Source organism: Suillus clintonianus, assembly GCF_016758775.1.
Source record: "Suillus clintonianus strain FC179 chromosome Unknown DEU56scaffold_51, whole genome shotgun sequence".
Classification (NCBI taxonomy): Eukaryota; Fungi; Basidiomycota; class Agaricomycetes; order Boletales; family Suillaceae; genus Suillus; species Suillus clintonianus.
In genome coordinates this window covers 35218-57180 of record NW_024539275.1, presented here as the reverse complement: position 1 = coordinate 57180, position 21963 = coordinate 35218, and the positions used below count along the sequence as shown (strand labels likewise).

Below are 21963 nucleotides of genomic sequence, written 5' to 3'. Positions count from 1 at the left end.
CCTGAGTTGTCAATGTGTGCGTTTTACTTACAGTGACAACTTAGTTTTTCGATGAAAATGGCAGTCCTCACAATGGAGGTTGCTACCGAGCAGGTCAATGCAATTTCATTCATCCAGACGACCCCGCTTGGGAAACAGCCCACGTTCGCAGTTTTACAAGAGGTCACGGAATGGGCAGAGGCGGAAGTTTTGTGGGTGAACCTTGGTATGCCTACGGCAATCTCTTTCACTAACATTTCCTCAGGGAGAATCGAGAGGATCATTTACTCGTGGAAGAGGGCGCGGATCTGCACCGGTGAATTCATATAACTCATCTTCGGCGTTGGGATGCGATACTGGAGGAGGATCTGATTCTCGTGGCGGGTCGCCTTCTCTATCGATAGTGACAGGATCAACTGTCAATCGTAAGAGGAAACACAGAGGCTCAGATCTCGAGAAGCGGCAGGAGACCTGGGGGGATTTTATCAGGTGCGTGAAGTCGAACATCTTCAACAAGAGCTACGCTAAAACAACAATGCAGATTATGCGATCGCGCCGTTCGAGCAAAAGTAGATCTCGCGAAGGCAGAGGTAGAGCGTCAAAACTGGAGAAGGGCGCAGAAGTCTGCTACTTATTCCTACATCGGTGAAGCTGGCCGCATTCGCCTGGATGGTCATCGGATAGAGCTCGAGAAAATTTGCGTCGGTCACTCAGACAAGCTATCACAGGCAATCAGGGAACTAGCGGAGATTGGAGACAAGTTGAAATCCGGCATAGACTATGACCGACGCTACGATGTTGGAGACGAGGTGACGAGCTACTTAAATGAAGTCGGGGCTTGGTTGTCAGACATCCGCCCGCTGCTCATCGCCAACACTCCCCAACACCCCCCGAACGCGAACCAAGCCACTCCTCATGAAGATGAACCACCTGAAGTAACACCTGTTATTCCAGACGGTCTGGATACAGTGCGATCTCGTTTGAACAAACAGGAGGAGCTACCCGAGGAATTGCGAACAGCCCTAACGCTTGAATCTTTGAAGAATCCTATGGCTACTATCAACGACAGAATCGACAAGAAGATAAAAATTCTGCGCGATGCTCGAGCGGAGGCCAGGGCCCAACAAGCTAAGCTGCCTCCATCAAAGGTTGACTTACCACCCGAAGCGATTGGCGCCATAGAGGAAGTTTCTCGTAAAGCGACGGAGCTGAGCGCAGCTTTGGATGCGCCTATCGATGATATCGCAAAGCTACTCGTTCATCAAGACGAGGTGCAGAAAACGCAGGCTTCTTTCAGAACTGAGAACGAAGAACTTAGAGAGTCGATAGCCAAGGTAGATCTTCAGCAGTTATGTTTGATACTTCTCATTTATCTCTTTTGAAGCTCAAAGAGGCGTCCGCTGCCAATCGGAAACTGATTCAAGAACAAACCGAAGCCATTCAGCGTCTCGAGGCTTCACTTGAGGCGGCTGTTGAATCGCGACGCACTCCACCCCCTGCCGAACCACCAATTAAAGTCATGTATGACGACCTTCGTGGAGCAGTTGATGATGCGGTGCAGGGTATTATATCGCGCGAAGTCATTCCTACGATGACAGAGTTGATCGACCAATGCCGGTCAGAAAACAAGCGCATTCATAGAGAGGTGTTCGAGATAATCTGGGATCTAGTCGAGCCTGGCTTGAAGATCACTGAAGCCGTTAATAGCTGGGTGACAAGTTTAGAACTTCCTGCATCCTAATGTGTGCATATCCATCCATCTATCCATTATCCACTTGGTTGTAGACACCATCTTACCTGTTCAGCCTACACTACTCGGTTACTTCCTATGATAGTAGACTAACCTCCTCCCATCTCGCACCGCCCTTCCCTGCAACCTCCCGTCGTGCCTCGTGCCTCTCCATCCTCCAAATTCCGCTCCCACCGTGGTGCTTTTACTTTACCTTGAATGCCTTGAAGATCTAATACGAGGAAATCCGCGGGGATGTTTTATCGACTCATTCTGCATCCGAACACGCGAGAAATGCTTGAATCCATGACAGTATATTCACTGCTCGTATGTAAAGAATGCCATTGAATATGCATGTACATGAAGCGCACTAAAACGAACGCGCACTAAGCACAGCAGGAACGAACGAGACCAGTAAGTAAGTAAGAACGTGCAGCCAGCAGCAGACGATTAGCGCCATCTGGGTAAATGAGAAAGCAAGAGTCTAAAACGTATCAGAGCGGTATGTCAGTGAACAAGAAAAAGTAGTCCATCCATCTGTCGTCCCTCGCTCATATTCTCTCGGTGAAGGCGACTTCATCTCCAGGGAATCGTACCTGCCATGGGAGGGTGCCTTTACCGAAGCGGTGGGTTACGTGGTTTGAGCACAAGAGTCCTGCGAGCATGATGACGAGCTGGAGTGGGACGAGGGAGAAAGCAATCGTGTACCAAAGGTACAAGACGTGTTTCTCGAAGTCGATGTAAGCTTCTTTGCACCCTGGGAAAACTGGAGCGGGCGTACCAGGTTTGGGAGATAGTGGCTTCGAAGAAGGGTGAGTAATATCCGCAGCAATGGAACTTGTTTTGGATCCTGAGACGGCTGTCTGCGCCGAGTTCGCGAGACCACTGAGCATTAATTTGGCCATCGAGATTGAAGGTGCGCTGTTTGTAGGGCATGTAACTGGGTGTGATGAGGAGGGCAAAGCAGAGTCAGAGAGCGAAAGTGTAAACTGCTAGGAAGGAGCGGACGTTGACAAGAATACTGGCCCAGCCGACGGAAGTGAGTGAGGAAAAGGATGGCAGCGGCTGTTGATAGAACATCGTAGTTCTGTTCGGTTGCCGACGCAGACGATATCTGCGTGTTCGGAAGTGGCCGAAGAGACGATACTGGTGTTAATCGAGCGCTTGAAGCGGGTGAGATTGCTGGTGTGAGAGTAGAAGTTGCGAGGGATCTGCGGGTTTGGGGGAGAGCGTAAGTGGGAGAGTGACGTAGTGTAGGTACGCTTACCTATGCCTATAACCGTACCGTATTTTCACTGTTAGAATTCGCTGTGACAGCGGGACAGAAACAAATGATTGCAAAGAAAGCAAGGAAAAACAGAGACAGGGAGGACGCCATAAGCCATGATTTGGCGCGACAAGGACGACCAGATATTGTTGTGACAAGAGAAGTTGGTACTTGGTTGGTGAACCAGCTCCGGTGTATTTATGTCTTTCAAAGGACACGCAAAGGACACGCTGTGAAGGGGTTATGTTATAACGCAATGTGAGCATAAAGCCTGAGAACACGACGTACCCATCCCGACTCACTCAATGTCCAAAGAGGCCTCAACATCGTCCATGCCCTGTTCCGTATCCCCAAAGTAGGTCATCCTATCCGACCAGAAACCGGATGCGCGGTAGGTGACAGAAGCCATCTTTGACTGGCAGATTACGCGATTACGACGACAGCAAGTCAGGGAAGCAGTGCTTGCAGATGGCGGCCCGAGTAAGATGAGTTTGATAGCGGAAGGCCCTTATTAACTGCATTGGATGAGCAAAGACCAGTGGTTGATAAGGATAAGGAAGGATGGAATGCCTGCCACAATACAACATCCGAACATAACGGAGTTTTAAAATGACATCTCAACATCGATGGCTCCAGGTAGGTTTCTGCCCGACATCCGCCTATATTAATCTGGAGATATCCAATACGATTTGGAGAGCGCATTCGCTCGCGGAGAGATCGGTAATTCTGCACCGTACTCCAGCGTGATTTCGCCCTCGAGTGTTCTTCATTACACGCATATTCTGAATTATTCGACGACCTTTGTTGGGGAGGGTGCTGAATTTGAATCAAATGGAAATAAAGCCAACGCTGCGCCAGTATGAGTATCCTTTTAGCTACATCCTTCGTTTCCAGTTGCAACGGGCTTGAAAGAATTGATCACATCGTCGGAGATTCTCGCAATGACTCAGAACATGAGATCTGAGAGTCGGAAGCCAGTTGACAATCTACAAAGGTCAGCGATAGTTGAACGGCAATCCAGATAACCCACATCAGAACGATTAGGCAAAGAACCAAGCCTGGGACTGAACTGATCATGGATGGGATCCATTCCGTTGTTTGCCAGTTGCATGTACGCCCACCAGTGAGTTGTCCCAGCGAATAATAGCTGGCTTCAGTCGCGTGGCATCGGCAGCAGCCGCCAAGACATGTTCTGCAACCCATCATGAATAAGATCCATCCTTTACGGCGCTCGACAACGCTATACCTAACAAGCCTTTCAGTATGAATGAGAATGACCGTAAGAAATTCCCCACCAACGTGCACAATGTGGGTGACGTTTCGAGACATCTAAGACAAGATGAACCTTGGTAAGCTTTTTTATGAAAAGGGAAATGCTCACGTCTTTTTTCAGGTGACAGTCCAAAAGTAATCCTTGTCCAAAATGCCTTCCAAATACACGAGGTCTGTATGTGTTCAGTCCCGTCGAGTCGAGGGACTATGTCTGGAAAATCTCTTCTCGACGTTCCAACATGGTCGGAGTTCCGGGCTTAGCACGGTTGAGAAGAAATGTACGAGTGATGTGTGATGCACTGAGCAAGCATTCCAGAAGGTGTGCGCCCACGATGCCTGTAGTACCGGTGATGAGAACGACACAGTCCCGTGAGCTCAGAGAGGAAGGCAGCAGCGTCTTGCGTGAAGCACAGATGCGCTGCTTTGCTCCGCTACAGAGAGGGCAGACGGCCGCTGGTCCTCTCTGGTCCTCTAGCCGGGCTTCTAGACTCCGAGTGGGTTCGCCCTACCTCGAGCACAGTCGGTGTTCGATCCTTTCCAAAAGGTATTTGGAAAGGATCGAACACCGCTTGCAACCAACTGGTTGCAGGCGGCATATATGCCCTGAATTTTTCACGAGGTGACAATGATGACTGTGACAGAGCAGAAGACTGATGAGTGCATAACTTCGACTGACTATATACGAGCACTTGCATTTCGCGGAAACTTGGTTGAATATCGATCTCTTGGACCACGTTCCGCTGACGGCCATTGTGGGCAAAGGTCAAGTCAATCTGCCCATGCTCCCACTGTGAAAGTAGGACGTGTGTCTTCAGTAATAATATAAGTCTCACGCGACCGGGAGACATCTTACAAAGAATGAGAGCAGCCGCCGCAAGTGAGGATGCTTGCCAGAGCCCATTTTCATATCAGCAGCGCTTGCCCGACCTCTCACTGGACCACAATGAGGCGATGTGAACACAGAACAGAAATTAACAGACGAACTTGTAGTCTGGAAAGCATTAAAGGATACGCTTAAGGTATCCGCGGGATCAAGGTCGCGATTTTCATCGCAAATGAATAGCAAAGCGGTACAGACAGCTATATGACAGACATTCACGACATGTCAGGGTCAAAGTAAAAATGACACTCACCATTCTGGTACGCAAGGTTGCGATTAGCATGAAGTTTATCGAGTTTCAGACGCCCCTCAGGCGTGTGTGCTGTCGTGGAGACATCGAGGTATGTACTCCCGCGTCGAATGGCGGGCATGTTGGTCAAACAAGATTCCAGGATCCTAGGAGAACCAAAGTAGACCAAAAGATGGTGAGTCGCGTAGATTTTAAGCCTGTGCAAACAAAGACGCGAGAAAACCGACGCTGAAAGCCCTTTCATGATCGCTATGCGACGACTTATTGTCGAGATTCGACAGTGCCAGACAACCGCAAGTCACAAGACAAAGAATTATAAAATTAAAAGCTCCCGAACAACAGCATGCTGTGACGCACCATCGCGAGCGTAAATATATTAAGTCGATAGTATTGTCTCTGTAAATGCCCTCTACCTGTAACTTATAAGTAACCAATACAACGAGAACACAATAAAAGCTACAGCTCGAAGTGATCCGCCCAATGTCGTAACACGCCCTCGCCCTCTAAATGATGCTTGAACAACTTGGGGTCACGACATACTATCATTGCATGAGAATTGCGTACACCCTCAAAGAAAGCTCGCTCTTTCTTCAACTGCGGTATCTTGTTGAGATTCTCTATGCACTGAAGTTGACCGGATGTCAACAAAGGTTGGTATGGAGGCGGCTTTGATCGCGACTTCTTTTCTTTTCCTTTCGTAGGCGCAGCGGAGTTGGTCTTATCAGCAGAGTTAGCACCAGGTATCGGCGATGCAGTGATGGGAGTGCCAGCGGGGTCATGCTGATGGGGAAGAAGGTAAAAGTTGTCATCAAGAGAGCAAGTGAAAACAGCAAGACGAACTGACAGGAAAGCATCGACGACAGGGCGAGCACGACGGTGAAGTGCGGGTGAGACGTAGCTCGAGCGACACTACTGAGACTTGCCAGTGGACCAATCAAGGCTACTCGCCTTCGTAGTTTCGTGGTTCGTATCCATTATGTATCGGTGTGATTCGATCGCTGGCCCAAGTCTACCTGCCCGAAGGAAGGCATCGCACCGTTTATGTTTTTCCATTGTCCCATCCCACCATTTGATATTAGCATGGTCGAATGCGAGTGCAAGCAACAGGGTCGGATACAGCCTGACGCTCAGATACAGAGGGCGGCATCATGGGGTAGCGCGGCTAGAAGTGCGTAAGGAGCACGTTTTGTGCGTTCATGCTGTTTACCCATCAGTTGAGCAAATCCCTGTGAATGTGTTGTCGGGAAACGCACCCTTTGCCCAGACGCCGTACACGGTAAACCACCCATCCAGATGTTCGACAATCAGTCCAGAGAGGAAGGGCCGGAAGGAGAAGAGTGAGCGTTATTGCGAAGCCAAGGAGCTCAGCAAGATCGGTGCTGGCGATGGCTACCTCGGAGAGGACGTAAAGTGGGTAAAGGACCGCACATCACCAAAGTTTCGTAGGGCGTGGTCGGTCGTGGAGAGCAAAAGTCACGAGTGCTGCGAGGTCGCCGATGAGGCCAAATGAGTTTCAAGCGACGGAGTCGGATCATTTGTCATCGGCTAGACATTGGTGGACAAGCTCGAGGATGCTGGGCACGCGAGGTAGTGCGGGTGCTAGGGACGGTTGTGAGTGGCAAGATGAGTCTCAATGGAAGATGCAAACCTTTCTCGGTGTGCCGCCGGCCGCCTGTATAGAAGGCTCGAAGAACTCTGCCACCTCCGCGCTATCGAAGATTAATATTGTTATCACACTGGATGTTTGTTCGCCTACTTACACATCGAGTTTCAGCTGGCATCCATGGATGCCGGCTGAGAGATCTTTGTCAAGCGGAGAGCCGAATGGAACGAATTGTAGCTCCTTCTTGTCTCGGAATAGTCGGTTTGTGGTCTCATCAAAGCGTTTCGTGACGTGGTCCATCGAATCGGGAGTGCCATGCTTCGAGCTTTTGAGGTTCTCTGCATTGTACGATAAGATGATGCCTTGGGTACAAAGACTTCGAGGAACTCCCTTGCCCTTCGGCTGATGAAGACTGATCCGGCAAATATACCTTCCGAAGCAAACGATCAGACGCGAAAAGACATTATCTAGCGTGATCAAAGTACCCTGTCAAGGTCGAATGAAGGCCGCCTATCGACCCTCTCGCACCAGAGCGTTAATCCAGGGGTCCGGAAGATGAGATTTAGATGTGCGTCCATGCGGATGGCCAATCCGCATTCATCTGGATGGCGGTCCACATGCCTCCGGATCACAATCCGTAGATGTGGGTCCCCATGCGGATGGCCAATCCGCATTCATCTGGATGGCACTCCACATGCCTCCGGATCACAATCCGCAACAGGAAGTGTTGCGCTTTGTGCTGCGCGTGGTGCTGAAAAGTTAGCTTTATCCCCCCTTTGTTATTGCAAATACAAACAAAAAATATCCCGCACAAAACGTTGCTGATGAATCGCATAAGTTTGAGTTCACGTGCGAAGTCAGATAGCGCTGAAGGACGCGAAGGCATCAGACATACCATTAGGACCGTCCCACAAAGCGGCCACTTGCTTTCCGCAACACTTCGTCCAGACAGAGCGGAAAAATGTTACATAGTGTCAGGAGACAGAATCCTGCACAAGGACCTGTGGCTGCTCCACCGCATAACTGCAAGGAACACGTTAAAAATGTCGGGATTGAAACGGAATGAAATTGAGGCAACAGAAAAACATCAGAAAACAATATAGCACATACACAAAGGAAGTCACGGTGTCATTGGCCATTGGGGAAACAGTTTGTGAGGTTGCCGATGGGGCCAAAGGAGTTTCACGGTGGAGTCGGATCATTCGTCGTCGGCTGGACAATGCTCCACGAGCTCGAGGATGCTGTGCATGTGAGGGAGTAGTGTAGGTGCTAGGGACGATTTTATGAGTGGAAAGATGAGTCAGAATGGAAGATGCGAACCCAGTGACGACGCCGGTGTATGCCTCTAGGATTCCTTCCTGCAGTTACGATATCAAAGTCGAGCTAGCGAGCGATGGTCAGGAATGAACAGACCCAGAAGTCCATAAACCAGCTTACAATGCTATGTTGCACAGAGCCCCGCGTGTCCACAAAAGCACGACAGTACTGATGTCTTGGCATTGCGATTAAGAGCGTTGCTCTGCAGGTTCTCGAGTAAAACGTTCACGAACGCGCTTGTTCCATGCATTACGTTCTAGTCGAATGGGAAATGGGATTCGTTCTGATGAGGTGCTATAAACAAACAACATCATAGACTATAGTGGATCACGTGAGAATTGAAAGTAAGATTGACTTTTCCTCACGTATATGCTACATGTACTCCACACCCTCAACGCAACCGTTCCATAGTCAATCATGCCGCTCTCTACCTCTACCTCTTCGTTCCCATCCATATCAGAGACAGAGCGAGTGAGCCTCAGTTTCGTCGGAGGTAATGACTTCGGATACGCCTGTTAGGAAGCGGATGAGGCTTGGGAGGTAGAGGGGTTGGTCAGTGCTGCGAGACGTGAGGTGCGTGGCAGGTGATGCTAAAATGATATTCTGCGTCCTCTTGTAGTTCTATTAATCACACAGGTTTTCGCCTAGGCGTGGGACTCAGTGGGTAATTACTGCAAGCCCACCTCACTCCACGTTCCTTTTCACCCATGTTGCGCAATCCTCTCGCATTTCTATTGCCATTTCCACGCTTGAAAATGATCGAATCTATCCTGCAGTTTTTCAAGCTTGGCCCGTGGTACCAACGGTCAGGACTGTACTTGATATTCCGCATTCTCCCATTAACTCCGTCATTAATCAGAGCGTTCGATATCCATATCACACGCCACTGGCAAAGCTACTGCCCTCCCTGAAGAGATCTGACCCCGCAACAGTGCTGCGCGCTTGGCCTAGAGGACTGCTCCGTTTGCTACAATGCGGGTCGGAATAGCAGCATCGGTCTTCGCGGTTCGTGTTGCTTTTTGCGAGGACTTAGCAGACGAACTTAGCAAACGAAACACCTGGCATAGGATTAGCGTTTGTACCGATTAGTATCGTGTCAATTTCAGTCGAAAACGGGCCCGTAACCACAGGAAGAGACCAGATTCCTCGTGACCCTCCCAGTACCTGCAGTTTCCGCTTCGTGTGCATCGGAAGGGTCGTGTGGCGCTCAATTGGACTATTTGTAAGACCACATTCAACCCACGTGGAAAAGGGTGAATCCGCCTAGATGACCTGATCCTGAGGAGTTGGGCCCATGACATGGCATAACGAGTCGCATAACGAAAGGTGAATGGCAGAACGAGTTCTTGAGGTAGCAGTGGTTCCCGATGTTGTTTCCCGTCGATGATGATTTCGATAGGATGTACCATACCACCTTTTTGATTGACAAAGAGTCTTTCCATCGACAAACACGAGCCGACTGCCTTCGAGACACAATCCAAGCCTGTCTCCCTTACGACAGCTTCTATTATTTATGGCGATCAAAGCGGCCCTTCTTGTAAACAGCTGGACCGCACGTGTTAGCGGTATCCGAATGCCTCCTGAGACAAAGGCCGTTGATGCATCCTAACCAGAATACCACTACTGCACATAAGTATTACGCTGTGTTGCTGTTAGTATCGGTACCCCATGTATCCCTGCAAAATTGCCACATAAGTCGTCCCCCCATTCCAGTTGCTGAAGTCAACAGCTCGTCAATCTGTGCTGAACCCTCCGCAAACCTGAAATCCACAAAAACGAAAATGACCATGATGACCAGCACTCCCAGCACTACATGGACCAATAGGGGGCTTGCACCCCATGACTGCCAGCAGGAGCACCATGCTCTTGCAAATTTCGAAGCCAAGTCAAAAACAGGTCTACAGCTGACACATTATTAGTGGACAATCCCATAAAGCCTGAGATGAAACGCACAAAGTTGGCCATGCAAATGTGATATCCCGGATCTGAAACGAAAACCTTGCTGACTTAGTGACCCAAGGGGGGGCCAGTGATGGATCATCTACAACACTGCCAGTAGGAGGACAACCAACGCCCTCATCCAAATTAAGCTCCAACTCAACAACATTGTGACCATGACCAGTGACGTTGGTGAGTCCCCAGCCTAGATCAGTACACGACTGGAGTTCTGAAAGAAGAGTGGCATTATCATGATGAGTTGGCTGTTTATAGAGATGATATGAATCGGGCCATTGATTTATGCAGTCTTGGAGTGCTGTGAGTTCGTTGACCGTGGACTCCTGGAACGTAGATATGTCTTCGCAAATACCAACAACCATATCACTGATTTCTCCCCTTGCGTCAGACACTTCTTGAGAGAGTTTTTGATAAAGTACGCTGTGATGTTCAAAAGACTTTTCCATAAAGTTGTGAAAGGCTAGAATAGAGGACTGGATTGTGCTAATGCACTCAAGGTGCTGAAGTTTGGCATTGGATGCAGCTGAAGTGTTGTATATTGATGAGTGTCCAAGACTCTAAGGAGTGCTCACCTATAGCCTGTTGCACTGAGCTGAGCTGATGGTGTATGTCGTTGAGGAGATTCTCCAGGTTTACTTGATTATTGACTACCACATTTTCGAAATCCTGAAGTCGGGAGGAGGTGCTGTCCTGTCAATCATGCAAATGAGTTCATGGTCAAAGGCGTGGCACATGATTCAACCTACTGTAGTCCGTGCAGTTTGCTGCAGGAAATGCTTGATGCTTGAAACATCAGTCTCAATCCTGACAAATTTCTCATCGCTCTCCATCTGGATCCTTTCAAGGGACAAGTGAACTTCGGCAATGTCAGACTCTGAGTCAGAAGATAAGCGGTGAGTTGGCTCCATGGCTGAGCCGCCATATAATTCCTGTTAGTTGATGGATGAGTTAAATATGTAGCCCTGCAGTGTACATTCCAAAGTAGACGTCATTCACAACCTTTGTGATTGTCCAGCTTTGTCGGTTAGATGCAGCTTTGTATATCCAACAAAGAGACCTAGATGGTTCAGTTGCAACTCTGACAAATAATGAGCGAACCTCAGACCAGCTGTTGAATGTGAGATGTGGGGCTATGGCTTAATGGCGCATCAGAAGGTAATCACAATCCAGCTACAGTGACAATTTATATAAAGACATCAGGCAGGAGGCACACCAACGAAAATGGAGTAAACAATGTTAGAGTGGACACTCAGATGGGTACATCGTCAATGACTAACAGTGTTGGAAAGGGGAAGATGGCTAAGAGATATAAAAGAAGACGTATAAAGGAAGATGGCGGAGAGGATATAGTGTGCTTCAATTAAATTACAGTTCTGCATCCCATTGAATCCAAGAACTTGAGCCTGACGGCCAGTAATGCTGAACAGATATCACGATTATTGCCATCAGAAACACGAACACATATATCACTGGGATTGACTGGTCCAATCAGTTTAGATAACAGATAATATCAAGTCTTGACACTTACTAACTTGTGTCCCGCACGCAGGCTTCTGGTCGCCCTAGCCTCTCTCAGCTCCTTGGTCTCAAAGAGGTGTATTGACGTTCTCGGGCCATGTTCAGCAGTACCTGTGGCAATTCTACAAGTGTGCGTTGTAAGATCATAATGTGCCTAGAAAAATGTGGGTCAGATTGAGTTGGTGAATACTACGTACATCATCTTACTGTCAATGCACGGACAATGCAATTTCCTAGCACGCAAAGCTTCAGTATAAGAACTAAACGACAATATGTCCATAACCCACCATGCAACAAGGATGGAAGCTGTGCAGTCATTCTTCACATTCCATATACAAACTGCTCCGCTGTCACTGCCTGCCATCAGTCGCAAACCTTCATCAATCCAGTGAACAGGCAGGATGATATGGTCTCGAATTGTAAAGTGATACGACTTCAGCCATATAGCACCCGGGATTTTGTAGACATCAATGCCGTTGTGCTGGTTGAAGATAGCAATCCGAGTTTCGTCAGGGGACAAGTCGGCATGTCCTCTATATCTTCAAATGAGTTCTGGACCGACAAAACAACAGTGGTGAGCTTACATCAGCGACCGAAGCGGAATGGCCCAGCGGGTTTCACCCGATTCAGGTTCACGACATCTGCCAGCTGTTGAGATGCGGCTCTGAGACCGCCACATTATTGACTCACATAATTCCTTGGTATAAGTAGGTGGCCAACAAACAACCTGCGTCATCACCAGAATGAAGCCAGTGTAAGGATGTTACGACAGTTGGCTCTTGGGCAGACAAACTCATGGCTCCTGGGGGAGATAAGTCATTGACATGCCGAAGGCGATCTTGTAGATTAAATAAGTTCTCGTAGGATAACATGAAATTATACGGCAGACCTTGAGACAGATATCTCCACACTTTCAACTCGTGTTGTGCGCCGGTAGCAAGCTTCAGGCCCGAATGGTCAAAGGCAAGATGTTCAATAGGGCAGCTGTGAGCACGGAAACACAATGTCTGGATTTTAGTCTGAATGATAAACAAGTCAGTGCATTTGAATGTTTGCGACAAATCTAATCACCTCGCCAATGATCACACAAAGGAGTCTACCATCTCCTAATCCACACCAAACTTCATGAAGGCGTACAGGTGCCCATTTGAGTGAAAGGACCCCGCTCCGGCAATGTATTATATGTAGTGCAGTGCCAGAGGCAGCGTTGCAGATAATGACTGTGCCATCCATGCTGCCACTGGCTAAGAAAATCCCGTCCATGCTGAAAGCAATGCAATCAATAGAGTCCGTATGGTGGGTATGCACCCATTTTTCAAAGTATTGAAGAGGCATGTTTCCTATCGCACGCCCAACCTTTGGAGGTGGTGCTTGGTATTATAAAGGTAAGTATGTACTTACTTGCGACGGGGTATTTGGCTAACTGCTGAGCCACCCGTCACATGACCTGCTAATGTAATCAGGGGATGGGGTTTATCGCGAGTACTTCTGGTGCGAGCGTGCTGTTGGGCGGTGGAACGTGCATGGATGAGGCCCGGCAACAAAGTATGATACCAGAAATTATAACAGTTCTAGATACCCAATCTCCAATTTATTGGGCCATGTTCGGACGCCACCATCAAGAGTCACGACCTCTGCCGCGGCGATAGCCAGGAGAGCGGTGTCGGCTTCATCTCCGATAGTGGTAGTCATTGACCTTGATTGGTCCCCTCGTTCCCTGGCTAACCGTTCTTTCCAAAACGCCTTTTCGTGTCTTTCTTCAGTTTGATACCATTGAGTTTCTGCATATCACGAAGACGGAGGGGATTGGAAATGAATTTACCGTATCAGCTGCTCGCGTATATTGTCTGCTTGCATAAGCGCCCGAGCGGAGAGGTAGTTGTTCCAGGTCCAGTGTTTGTGGTATTGGTCTGGTGGTAGGGTGTGAGTTTGTGTGTGCGTGTGCAAGGAGAGGATAACTTACTTTGGGTATAGTCGTTATACAAGTTAAGAAGCGTCAGGTGGTCACCATCAGGGACGGTTAGCAGGGTCTTTGCAGCATCCGCTTCTGTTAGCTGGTTATTCGGGCCCAGCCATACATCTGGTACTGCAATGGTGTTAGATGATAGCAAACCTCAAGGCTGAGTGCGCACCTGACAACATCGCAGTAATTGTCAAGATCTCGCGTTGCTACACTTAAACTCAGGGCTGACGACTTCGAGAGCAGAACATGCGGCAGAAAAATATCTGAGAAAGCCCTGAGATTGAGCGTTGAGACGCTAAATGAAAGCTACAACCGATGTCTCGAATCGTCATCACGCCGCGAAGCCGTATCAGACTTGGACGAGCGACTGTCCATCCACGATCTGACGGTGCATGGACTTGCAATTGTAAACGAGATGGGTCAGCGAGTTGCGAGCAGATCCGATCTTTGATGGATGGTATGAACATTGAAGACATTAGCTAGCGTGATCAAAGTACCCTGCGTGGAAAGCAGTGTCAAGGTCAAATGAAGGCTCTCAGTGCTGTCTGCACTGGACAGCTTGTCCCTTTGGAAGTATCGCGCACCAACTCTGAGGTAACACCACCATCAGAGTCCATGAACTAAAGGGATATGAATCAGTTGACGGCATCCACCAATATTCTTGAGATACGCACCGATCCATCCAGGCCACTCGAGAGTGGGACCCAAACGGTTTGGTAGGCGGTGTCACACTCAGGAAAGGGTCTGGCGCCTGCCGATGGTCTTATACAACCGTCCTGTTCGCTTTCTCGGAGAAGTCACTATACCCAGGCCGACTACTAGTCGCAAAACTATGCCGTGGATGTTTCTCGTCAGAAGTATCGGATGTGTACGAAGAGTCGCGGTTGACGCTGGCAGTCCTTGATTTTCCAACTATCGCCTGAGAAGGTTGCATTGCTGCAGTTCGACTCCCGCCAACGCCAACGACGACCGGGAAACACTGGAGGGCCCACCGAGCACGAAGTATGGCTCTTTCTTCCTCTGAACGCTAATTCGACCGTCCTCGAAAGTTGAGACAACATATGGGCCGTCGAGGCTTCCATAGGGAACCACTATGAGCAGAAGTACGTTAGATTCTGCTGAAAGAAGACGACGCTAAGCACTCACCCATGCAGGCATCAACTGAAGACCACCAAATCGAAATCAGTGCCAAGGCGGAAGCGCAGTAAACTCCGGTTTCGAGAAAACGTGATCAGCACACATCTCCATCAACTCAACCGAGCAAGTTTCTCCGCAGCGAACCACCTGTGAACATCGACGACCAGTCCGACTTCAATCAACTGAATGGCAGGCGTTTTTCCAGGCTGGGAGGGGTCTTATCAGAAGCGAGTACCACCACTCAGAAAACATACTCACAGCAACCAACGACCACATATATGTCAGAGTCGGGATCCAGATTCCTGCTTGATGGATGTCCGTTCTCGAGCCTGCATCTTCATCCCCAAACGCTGCACCCCTGCAGCCTCATCCATCTAAATATCACTAATCGTCACAGGATTCTCGTCCAAAGCCGCAATATCCGTAGGATCAGGATTAGACAGCGAATCGACGTGTTTGAGGGTTCATAGGACAGGGCAACATGCCCAACTTCTGATACCCAGATCCCACTGATTCGTAGTGCTCTTGAACTGACGTTCGAGCAGCTCATCCTGGAGAACCAACCAGAGAAATTCTCCAAAGATTCGGCGGTTCTCAACATGAGAGTTTCGAACTTCCTTCGGAGAGGATGGTTCAGACTAATCATCCCAGACCTTGCGAATCTCCTGTAAGGAAAACGACCATGAGACGAGGTTGGCACGAACTTGCGACACGACAGTTTCTAAGCAATTGTGAGATAACCTCAAGCGCGCAAGATAAGTACTCACGTTACATCAACGGATCCTCGTTCCACAGTGGGAATCAATCGGCCAGACATGTGCCCACCGATACCAGTCATTTGTGCTGTACTTTGACCCTGCTACTCATCAGCATGTTTCTCATCGAACACGGTGTAGAACCTACGATGAGGATCCGGGACATGTATTCCCTAAAAACAACGATAACATGATTACGTACACAGAAAAAAACAAGTAGCATACCCGTCTAGCTGGGGAAATCCTCGGCTGCTCTTGCATGCTGAAGTGGGAAGGAGAATCTTTCTTATCCGGCACTATGGGTCCACCAGGGCCGGTGGTCGTAAGTCGACGCTCATGATACGACTTTAGAGGCCAAAGGGGCTTCGCGCCTGGAGACATCCCAAAAAACCTTTGCATTTTGTACAGGATCCTTTGATAGATTTCAGTGCCGAGCGATGTGCAGATGTTAGCTTCGTTCCGACAGCGCGTGCACAGTCCGTGAGTTCTACGGTAATTTCTTGGACTGTAAGGTCGATTCAGTATGCTTCACGTGTCGAAAACGCAACGTGCCACCTACTAACTCGAGTCCCTTGATATTCATCATGCCAATCCTGAAGCTGTGCAATGTTCTTCAAAACGTCTCCCCTCGAGAGCTCGAGGTTCCGGTTACGTTGCTTCTGAATGGCGTGTCGCTCTTTCGCGAACTTTGTGTCGAATTTTCCCTTGCCCTCCATGTAGCGTCGCACAGCGAGCTCCGAGAGAACTCCCATGATTTCCAGGGAGACATGAAATGCGTCCAATTCTGACTCTAGTTCCAGTAGTCGAATGGCAATACCCTTGCGCAAATAATGCCTTCCTTCCAGGCAGGAACACCCTACGGAAGAAACAGGGACGTCGGCCGGGTTTTCAATAACGCACGATGTGAAACATACTTGGTTGTCCCAATTACCTTACTCTCTCCGAGCGTTGTATCGCACGGGCTGGAACGCCAGGTCGAGAAAATGGAGGGAGAAAGGATTTGGATCGGCGCAGGGAAGGATCAGCGGAATCAGGAACATCAAACGGCAACACGCTATCTGGTTTTCCCTGGATGCGATTTAGGAATTCAGTCGTGGAGAAACCGTCCTGGCGATGGGTGCGGCCGGGTCTTAGGGACGATTGTGAGTGGCAAGATGAGTCTCAATGGAAGATCCAAACCTTTCTCGGTGTTCTGGAACCCAGTGACGACGCCGGTGTAGGCCTCTAGGATTCCTTCCTGTAGTTGAGCGACATAGTCCATGAGATCAAAGTCGAGCTAGCGAGCACTGGTCAGGACTCAACAGACCCAGAAGACCATAAGCCAGCGTACAGGGTTAGCCCGAGGTCACACAGAGCCCGTTAGATGTTGGTAGTACAAACCAGAGCGTTAATCCAGGGGTCCGGATGATGATATTTAGATGTGTGTCCATGGGGATGAACATCAAGAGGACGCGTCACCGCATTCTCACAATCAGGAGGAGCTACCTCCTCGATAACCAGGGGATTTGTTCCTCGGACCGCATATGAACAGATATCAAGCGTGCTGCCACCCGCATCAGCTACAAGGAATCCGTGCCTAGACGGATTCTAGGGATACGTCAGACAAGAAGTGCGTGCGTGGAATATGTTTGGAATACACACTGGAAGAACATCGGCGGCAAGACCGCTCTGGACACACGCGTGGAGACTGGCTTCTCCTTCTGTGACAAAACGGATTCACGCTCGAGTGGAAGAGGGGATGCGTCAGGTCTCGGCGAGGGCATGTGACTCTTCTTGTCATCAGCGATGAGGAGGTTACTGAATGATCCTGCAAGAGAGCCGAGGCCTCCAAGAGAATAAGTGCGTTCAGCTGGAAGTGAAGATAAGCCAGGCTTCGGCGAGGGCCTGGAACTTTTCCTGCCATCAGCGCCGAGGAAGTTACAAAACGATCCTGTGAGAGTAGAGCAGAGGCCTCCAAAAGAGGGTGCAGCTCCCATAGACCAGCTACTCTTCGATTGAGGCGCCCCCTATTTGGTGTCGACCACACTGGAGCCCCATCCGGTGCTACCGCCTCCACTAGAAGAACCCCAAATGGGGGAGCTTGTTCTTTCACTTCAGTGGCACCCCACGACTCATGGGGCCCCAACCACCATCACCAGTGGTATCATCCGCTGATGCAGATGGTGCTTCCGACGTGAAATTGAGCTCGAGTGCGAATTGTCTCCGTGTGCTACTTGGCAGCCGCCTCTGAAATCTCCACAATCGCAGCGAGGTCCCTGGGAGCTTCCGGGATGAGCTCAGGTGTCTGCGGGCGTGGTAGACGATGGAGGGCCTTCCACCCTTGTCTCTTGCGGCCCAGAATAGCGCCTCCAAAAGCAGCGGCGGTAGGAATAACGCGCTTGAGTTCGTTGTACATCAAACTCTCATGATGACCAGCCATCACCTGATGTAGAGGAGTGTGTGGATGGGGTCGAGGAAAGCTTCTTCGATGGTGTGTGGGGGCGACATGTAGTATGCGATACCAGCTACTGCCCGGAGCTGGGGAGAGTCTCAGGACGCGCGTTGCGAGCATTTGCGACACAATAAACACGTTTGATGTAAGTGTGCGCTCTGGAGCATGATTGGCATGTTACTGGTATAGAATATCTTGATGAGGTAGCTGCCGCGTTGACCGCGGAATCTGTTGCTCTTGACAAGGATCTCAACGTGGAGGCTTTGTATAACCGCAAGGAGGTTCATGAAGTTCGGCACCTTCGAACTCTGGGCCACGATGGATTCGCAGATGTTAATTGCAATGAAAAGGGAAATACCGGCCCAGAGACCGTAACCGTTCTGAAGGAGCTCGTCGAGGAGGATAACAAAGAAGGCAGCAGTGACGAGTTGAACGATGAGGAGAGTGAACATCGGCACCGAGATCACTTGGTTGTCCGCAAAGACCTGTCAAGACTTATAGGGTAGCCTGGCCAAGTGAAATAATCAAAGCAAATACTGAAACCAGCATCCGTCAGTAAGGTTCGGAAAGCAGCGAAATGACACGTACATTTTTGTGCACCGCTGAACAGCTTGCGATCTTCGACCTCGGTTAAATTCAGTAGTCGCATAGTCGTTCCGGACGTAAAGTTGCCCCAAAGCTCGTTCTCCTGCAAACCTGATTAGTAACACGTCTACAAAGGACCCAAAACCACACACGTAATCATTCCAAGACTTGAGAGGAATCGCGCTGGGATCGAACTTGCCTTCGTCCTAAAGAAACTTCATCGGTATTGTTCCAAATAACTAGAACCACAAAACACCTACATGAACGATCAGCTTCTTGCCAGCTTAACCCAACACGATACGGGTGGCGCACCAGGAGAAGTCATACATATGCCAGAACGAATAGAGCGGGAGCATGAGAGAGAAGATCGGGATGGCCAGAATGTAGAAGAACATCCATCCGACAAAGTCATAGGGGCTTGTAAGACATACACGACACCGATCTGACAGGGAGAGTCTCCTGCTTCGTGACGACTTCCACAAGGGAATACACGATCTATAACTTCAATCAGAATCCGAAAAAAAAAAAAACCAGAAAAAAAAACCGGACGCACATAAGCCGACAGTGATAGGCTGAATGATAGTCGAAACCAAATCGATCATGATCATAGACCGCATCGAGAAGCAACAGAAACCACAAGGCTGCTCCGGGGGCATAAGCTTTCCAAGGTTATGAACCGTCGAGTTGATCCAGCGACGACGTTGAGGGAGCAGAATCTTTCAGCCATCAGGCACTACGGTAAACGCATGAGCGTCATGAACGAATCGGGTATTGTTGTGCAGAGAGAAGTGCTTCAGAAGGAGCGTGATAAGGTATCGATCTTCTCCGAGGTGCAGCGAGTTCTTCGTGTGCAGGGTATCGACGCGGTTCTGCGAGTAGTCCTGGACCATCTGGTTGGATATCACAAGGGGCTTGAGCTGCACCAGCAAATCGATGGTCTTCCGCAACGAAGTCTCATCTTCTGAACCCAATTATGCTGACCATCAAAATGGAGAGTGCGAGCAAAATACCCTCTGCGAGCTGACACTGTGGCGAGTAAAACAATTTGCAGTCTGAGACAAGGGCACGCTGAGATACCAGTGTAGCAAGCCAAAATTCTGGAACATGTTGCTGGAGGGAGCATATGATTCAGTGCCATAGTTGGAGTTGGAGTTGTCACGGTAGCTCGTGGAGGCTGCGATTGTCTAAGCCCTCATAGTCCTCATCATACATATCAGCGCACTGGAAGGGAGACGCGTTGGAAACAAGAGGAAGAGCCGGGTCCAAGAAGGCGCTGACGAATGATGACTCCTCGCCAGGAGAAGAGTAAGGAGCGTATGGGTCACCGAAGCCACAGAAATCAAGTCCAGCCTCCGCTTCAGCGTCACGCATACGATTGCGCTTCTGCTCCTCGACATCCGATGCACGAATATGGTCATCGAGCGATTGGAAAGCCGCGTGTGACATGAAAACCTACAAAAACATGCTTAACAAACGACTCGGCCACGGATTGATTGCACTTGCCTTGAACTGCCCAAGGACAACATCTCGCTCCCTCAGCGTCAGCACAGTCCGCCAGGTCGAGAAAATGGAAGGAGAAAGGATTTCGATCGGCGCGGGGAAGGGAATTCAGGCATAGAGAAACCCTCCTGACGATGGGTGTGGGTCCTAGGGACAATTGTGAGTGGCAAGATGAGTCTAAATGGAAGATGCAAACCTTTCTCGGTGTTCTGGAACCCAGTGACGACGCCGGTGTATCCCTCTAGGATTCCTTCCCGTAGTTGAGCGACATAGTCCATGAGATCAAAGTCGAGCAGACCCAGAAGTCCATAAGCCAGCTTACAGGGTGTTGGGAGCATCGATGTTACGGTTCAAGAAGCCCCCAGTAGAGTAGGCGACGGGGCCGTTGAAGTGATTGACGGTAAACGTGGGGAAACCAGAAGGATCAATGACACCAACTTTGAACGACGAGTGGTTACCCCAACGCTTGCCAAAGGCTTCCACCATCGAGTGGTCGGTCTTCTTATGTGAGCGGCGAGAAGCAAGGGTCATCTATGATGTAGATAAGACCACCCGGCTTGTTTTGAAGGAGCCACACTCGGCATTGTCAAAGTAGGGGACGGTGGGAGCAGAGCGCGAGATACCCTCGCTCTGGTATTCATCAACGTGAGCCTCGAAGATACGTCTCTGGACAAGGTTTTCCAGGCGCTCGTTGTCAAAGTTGACGCAGAACTGATCAAGGGGGTTAGGGCAGCTGGTCATGTTCCGTGGCGCGGGGAGGTCTCAAAGACCGATGAAGGTATCAAAATTGTCGCGGTACAGTCGCTGGTTGCTGTGCTCATTTAACCATGCAAAGAGAAGGGAATAGAGCGTTTTTGCAAGGTTTATAATTGAAGGTGGCACGATTCGATGAAACAGACACAGTACTATACTACTAGTAGTGTAACATTACATAAACAGTGGGTGGCTGCATGTTTGCGCCAAAGGCATTAATGACAATTGCAAGCATGAAGGTAGTATTGAAAGAACGGGTTGGGATTCTGGCCAATATCAATCGCACCAGTAAAGAATCGGGGGTGATACCGCATTCTTCGATCGTCAGCTCGTGAAAAATACGGTACCACCCCAAGTTCGGATTCTTGGTGTAAGCATGAATTTAAATAAATGTTTACACCCCTGTATGAATATCTTTTCCGTGAACCCGCACTCTGTATAAGCAAGTCTCATCTCCACCCCAATTCCCTCGTATCTCAACCACAACCAAACCGAAATCAAAACCTGACCGAAGAACATTTTCACTCACAGAAAATGTTTGGACATGCAAGTTGTGGAATGGGCTATATTCCACATGTGCGAGTTTGATGAAAGACCCGGTGGGGTTCTGCTTTCGAGATTCCTCGATGACCTCTTGAGGAGGCTGATCGTCCATGTCCTGATCAACAAATGCATAGCGCTGGAGATTGTCAGCCTGCTCAATGAAACCCCATAAAACAATATCACGGGGTGCATCCATGGACTGGGAAGGAGGATGCTCAATGGAAAGATGCGTAATGATCACCGGGATCTTGAACCCAATTCCCAAGTGACCGCTTGCTTGTGGTATTCTCCAACAACTTCCATCAGCGGTCAATGCTATGTTGGGGGAATTACTCTGGAAAGAACGCTGATCTGGGACCTGGAGCCACATATGCCATGGGGATGGTGTGGTGGCAAAAGTGGAGGTAAGCGGTGGTATGTGAAATGCTCCCGAACTGATGAGTGCGAAATCCGGCATTACAATCAACTCTGCAGAGGATGCACCTGTAGGAAAAGTGGTGGTAATATCTTCAAGTCGTTGATTGT

The 21963-nt window shown here is 49.4% G+C and overlaps 11 protein-coding genes across 11 annotated transcripts; 1 reads left to right on the top strand and 10 right to left on the bottom strand.

The window, feature by feature from the left end:
- Positions 1-72: 72 nt before the first annotated feature.
- DEU56DRAFT_952570 (uncharacterized protein) lies at positions 73-1820 on the top strand (the record flags this gene model as incomplete). The annotated part of the gene is made up of 4 exons (XM_041359174.1): positions 73-195; positions 245-468; positions 521-1313; positions 1364-1820. The coding sequence occupies 4 exons, from the start codon at positions 73-75 to the stop codon at positions 1718-1720; spliced, it is 1497 nt and encodes a 498-aa protein (XP_041206899.1). The 3' UTR covers positions 1721-1820.
- Positions 1821-2259: 439 nt separating this feature from the next.
- Positions 2260-3384, bottom strand: DEU56DRAFT_914157 (uncharacterized protein; the record flags this gene model as incomplete). The annotated part of the gene is made up of 5 exons (XM_041357599.1): positions 2260-2648; positions 2717-2919; positions 2976-3016; positions 3067-3205; positions 3278-3384. 5 exons carry the CDS (start codon positions 3382-3384, stop codon positions 2260-2262), a joined length of 879 nt encoding a protein of 292 aa, XP_041206898.1.
- A 1068-nt stretch (positions 3385-4452) lies between these two features.
- Positions 4453-5498, bottom strand: DEU56DRAFT_914156 (uncharacterized protein; the record flags this gene model as incomplete). The annotated part of the gene is made up of 6 exons (XM_041357598.1): positions 4453-4752; positions 4814-4879; positions 4937-5035; positions 5101-5180; positions 5232-5327; positions 5381-5498. The coding sequence occupies 6 exons, from the start codon at positions 5496-5498 to the stop codon at positions 4453-4455; spliced, it is 759 nt and encodes a 252-aa protein (XP_041206897.1).
- Positions 5499-5833: 335 nt separating this feature from the next.
- On the bottom strand, positions 5834-6010 carry DEU56DRAFT_739541 (uncharacterized protein; the record flags this gene model as incomplete). The annotated part of the gene is made up of 1 exon (XM_041348742.1): positions 5834-6010. A coding segment is annotated over one exon (177 nt), but the record flags the coding sequence as incomplete, so codon positions are not given.
- A 1123-nt stretch (positions 6011-7133) lies between these two features.
- DEU56DRAFT_739539 (uncharacterized protein) lies at positions 7134-7331 on the bottom strand (the record flags this gene model as incomplete). The annotated part of the gene is made up of 1 exon (XM_041348741.1): positions 7134-7331. A coding segment is annotated over one exon (198 nt), but the record flags the coding sequence as incomplete, so codon positions are not given.
- Positions 7332-12186: 4855 nt separating this feature from the next.
- Positions 12187-13106, bottom strand: DEU56DRAFT_711094 (uncharacterized protein; the record flags this gene model as incomplete). Its single annotated transcript, XM_041347496.1, has 5 exons — positions 12187-12304; positions 12356-12412; positions 12462-12498; positions 12661-12790; positions 12993-13106. Coding segments are annotated over 5 exons (456 nt in total), but the record flags the coding sequence as incomplete, so codon positions are not given.
- A 225-nt stretch (positions 13107-13331) lies between these two features.
- DEU56DRAFT_952555 (uncharacterized protein) lies at positions 13332-14668 on the bottom strand (the record flags this gene model as incomplete). The annotated part of the gene is made up of 7 exons (XM_041359173.1): positions 13332-13524; positions 13594-13681; positions 13735-13857; positions 13904-13940; positions 14319-14354; positions 14409-14485; positions 14536-14668. The coding sequence occupies 7 exons, from the start codon at positions 14666-14668 to the stop codon at positions 13332-13334; spliced, it is 687 nt and encodes a 228-aa protein (XP_041206893.1).
- Positions 14669-17096: 2428 nt separating this feature from the next.
- On the bottom strand, positions 17097-17342 carry DEU56DRAFT_688540 (uncharacterized protein; the record flags this gene model as incomplete). The annotated part of the gene is made up of 2 exons (XM_041347062.1): positions 17097-17202; positions 17266-17342. Coding segments are annotated over 2 exons (183 nt in total), but the record flags the coding sequence as incomplete, so codon positions are not given.
- A 493-nt stretch (positions 17343-17835) lies between these two features.
- On the bottom strand, positions 17836-18509 carry DEU56DRAFT_914150 (SecY subunit domain-containing protein; the record flags this gene model as incomplete). The annotated part of the gene is made up of 2 exons (XM_041357597.1): positions 17836-18143; positions 18194-18509. The coding sequence occupies 2 exons, from the start codon at positions 18507-18509 to the stop codon at positions 17836-17838; spliced, it is 624 nt and encodes a 207-aa protein (XP_041206891.1).
- A 1288-nt stretch (positions 18510-19797) lies between these two features.
- On the bottom strand, positions 19798-20439 carry DEU56DRAFT_952550 (uncharacterized protein; the record flags this gene model as incomplete). Its single annotated transcript, XM_041359172.1, has 3 exons — positions 20339-20439; positions 20153-20289; positions 19798-20094 (listed from the first exon to the last, which is right to left on the bottom strand). Exons 1-3 carry the CDS (start codon positions 20418-20420, stop codon positions 19798-19800), a joined length of 516 nt encoding a protein of 171 aa, XP_041206890.1. The 5' UTR covers positions 20421-20439.
- An 850-nt stretch (positions 20440-21289) lies between these two features.
- On the bottom strand, positions 21290-21895 carry DEU56DRAFT_739480 (uncharacterized protein; the record flags this gene model as incomplete). The annotated part of the gene is made up of 1 exon (XM_041348733.1): positions 21290-21895. One exon carries the CDS (start codon positions 21893-21895, stop codon positions 21290-21292), a length of 606 nt encoding a protein of 201 aa, XP_041206889.1.
- Positions 21896-21963: the final 68 nt, after the last annotated feature.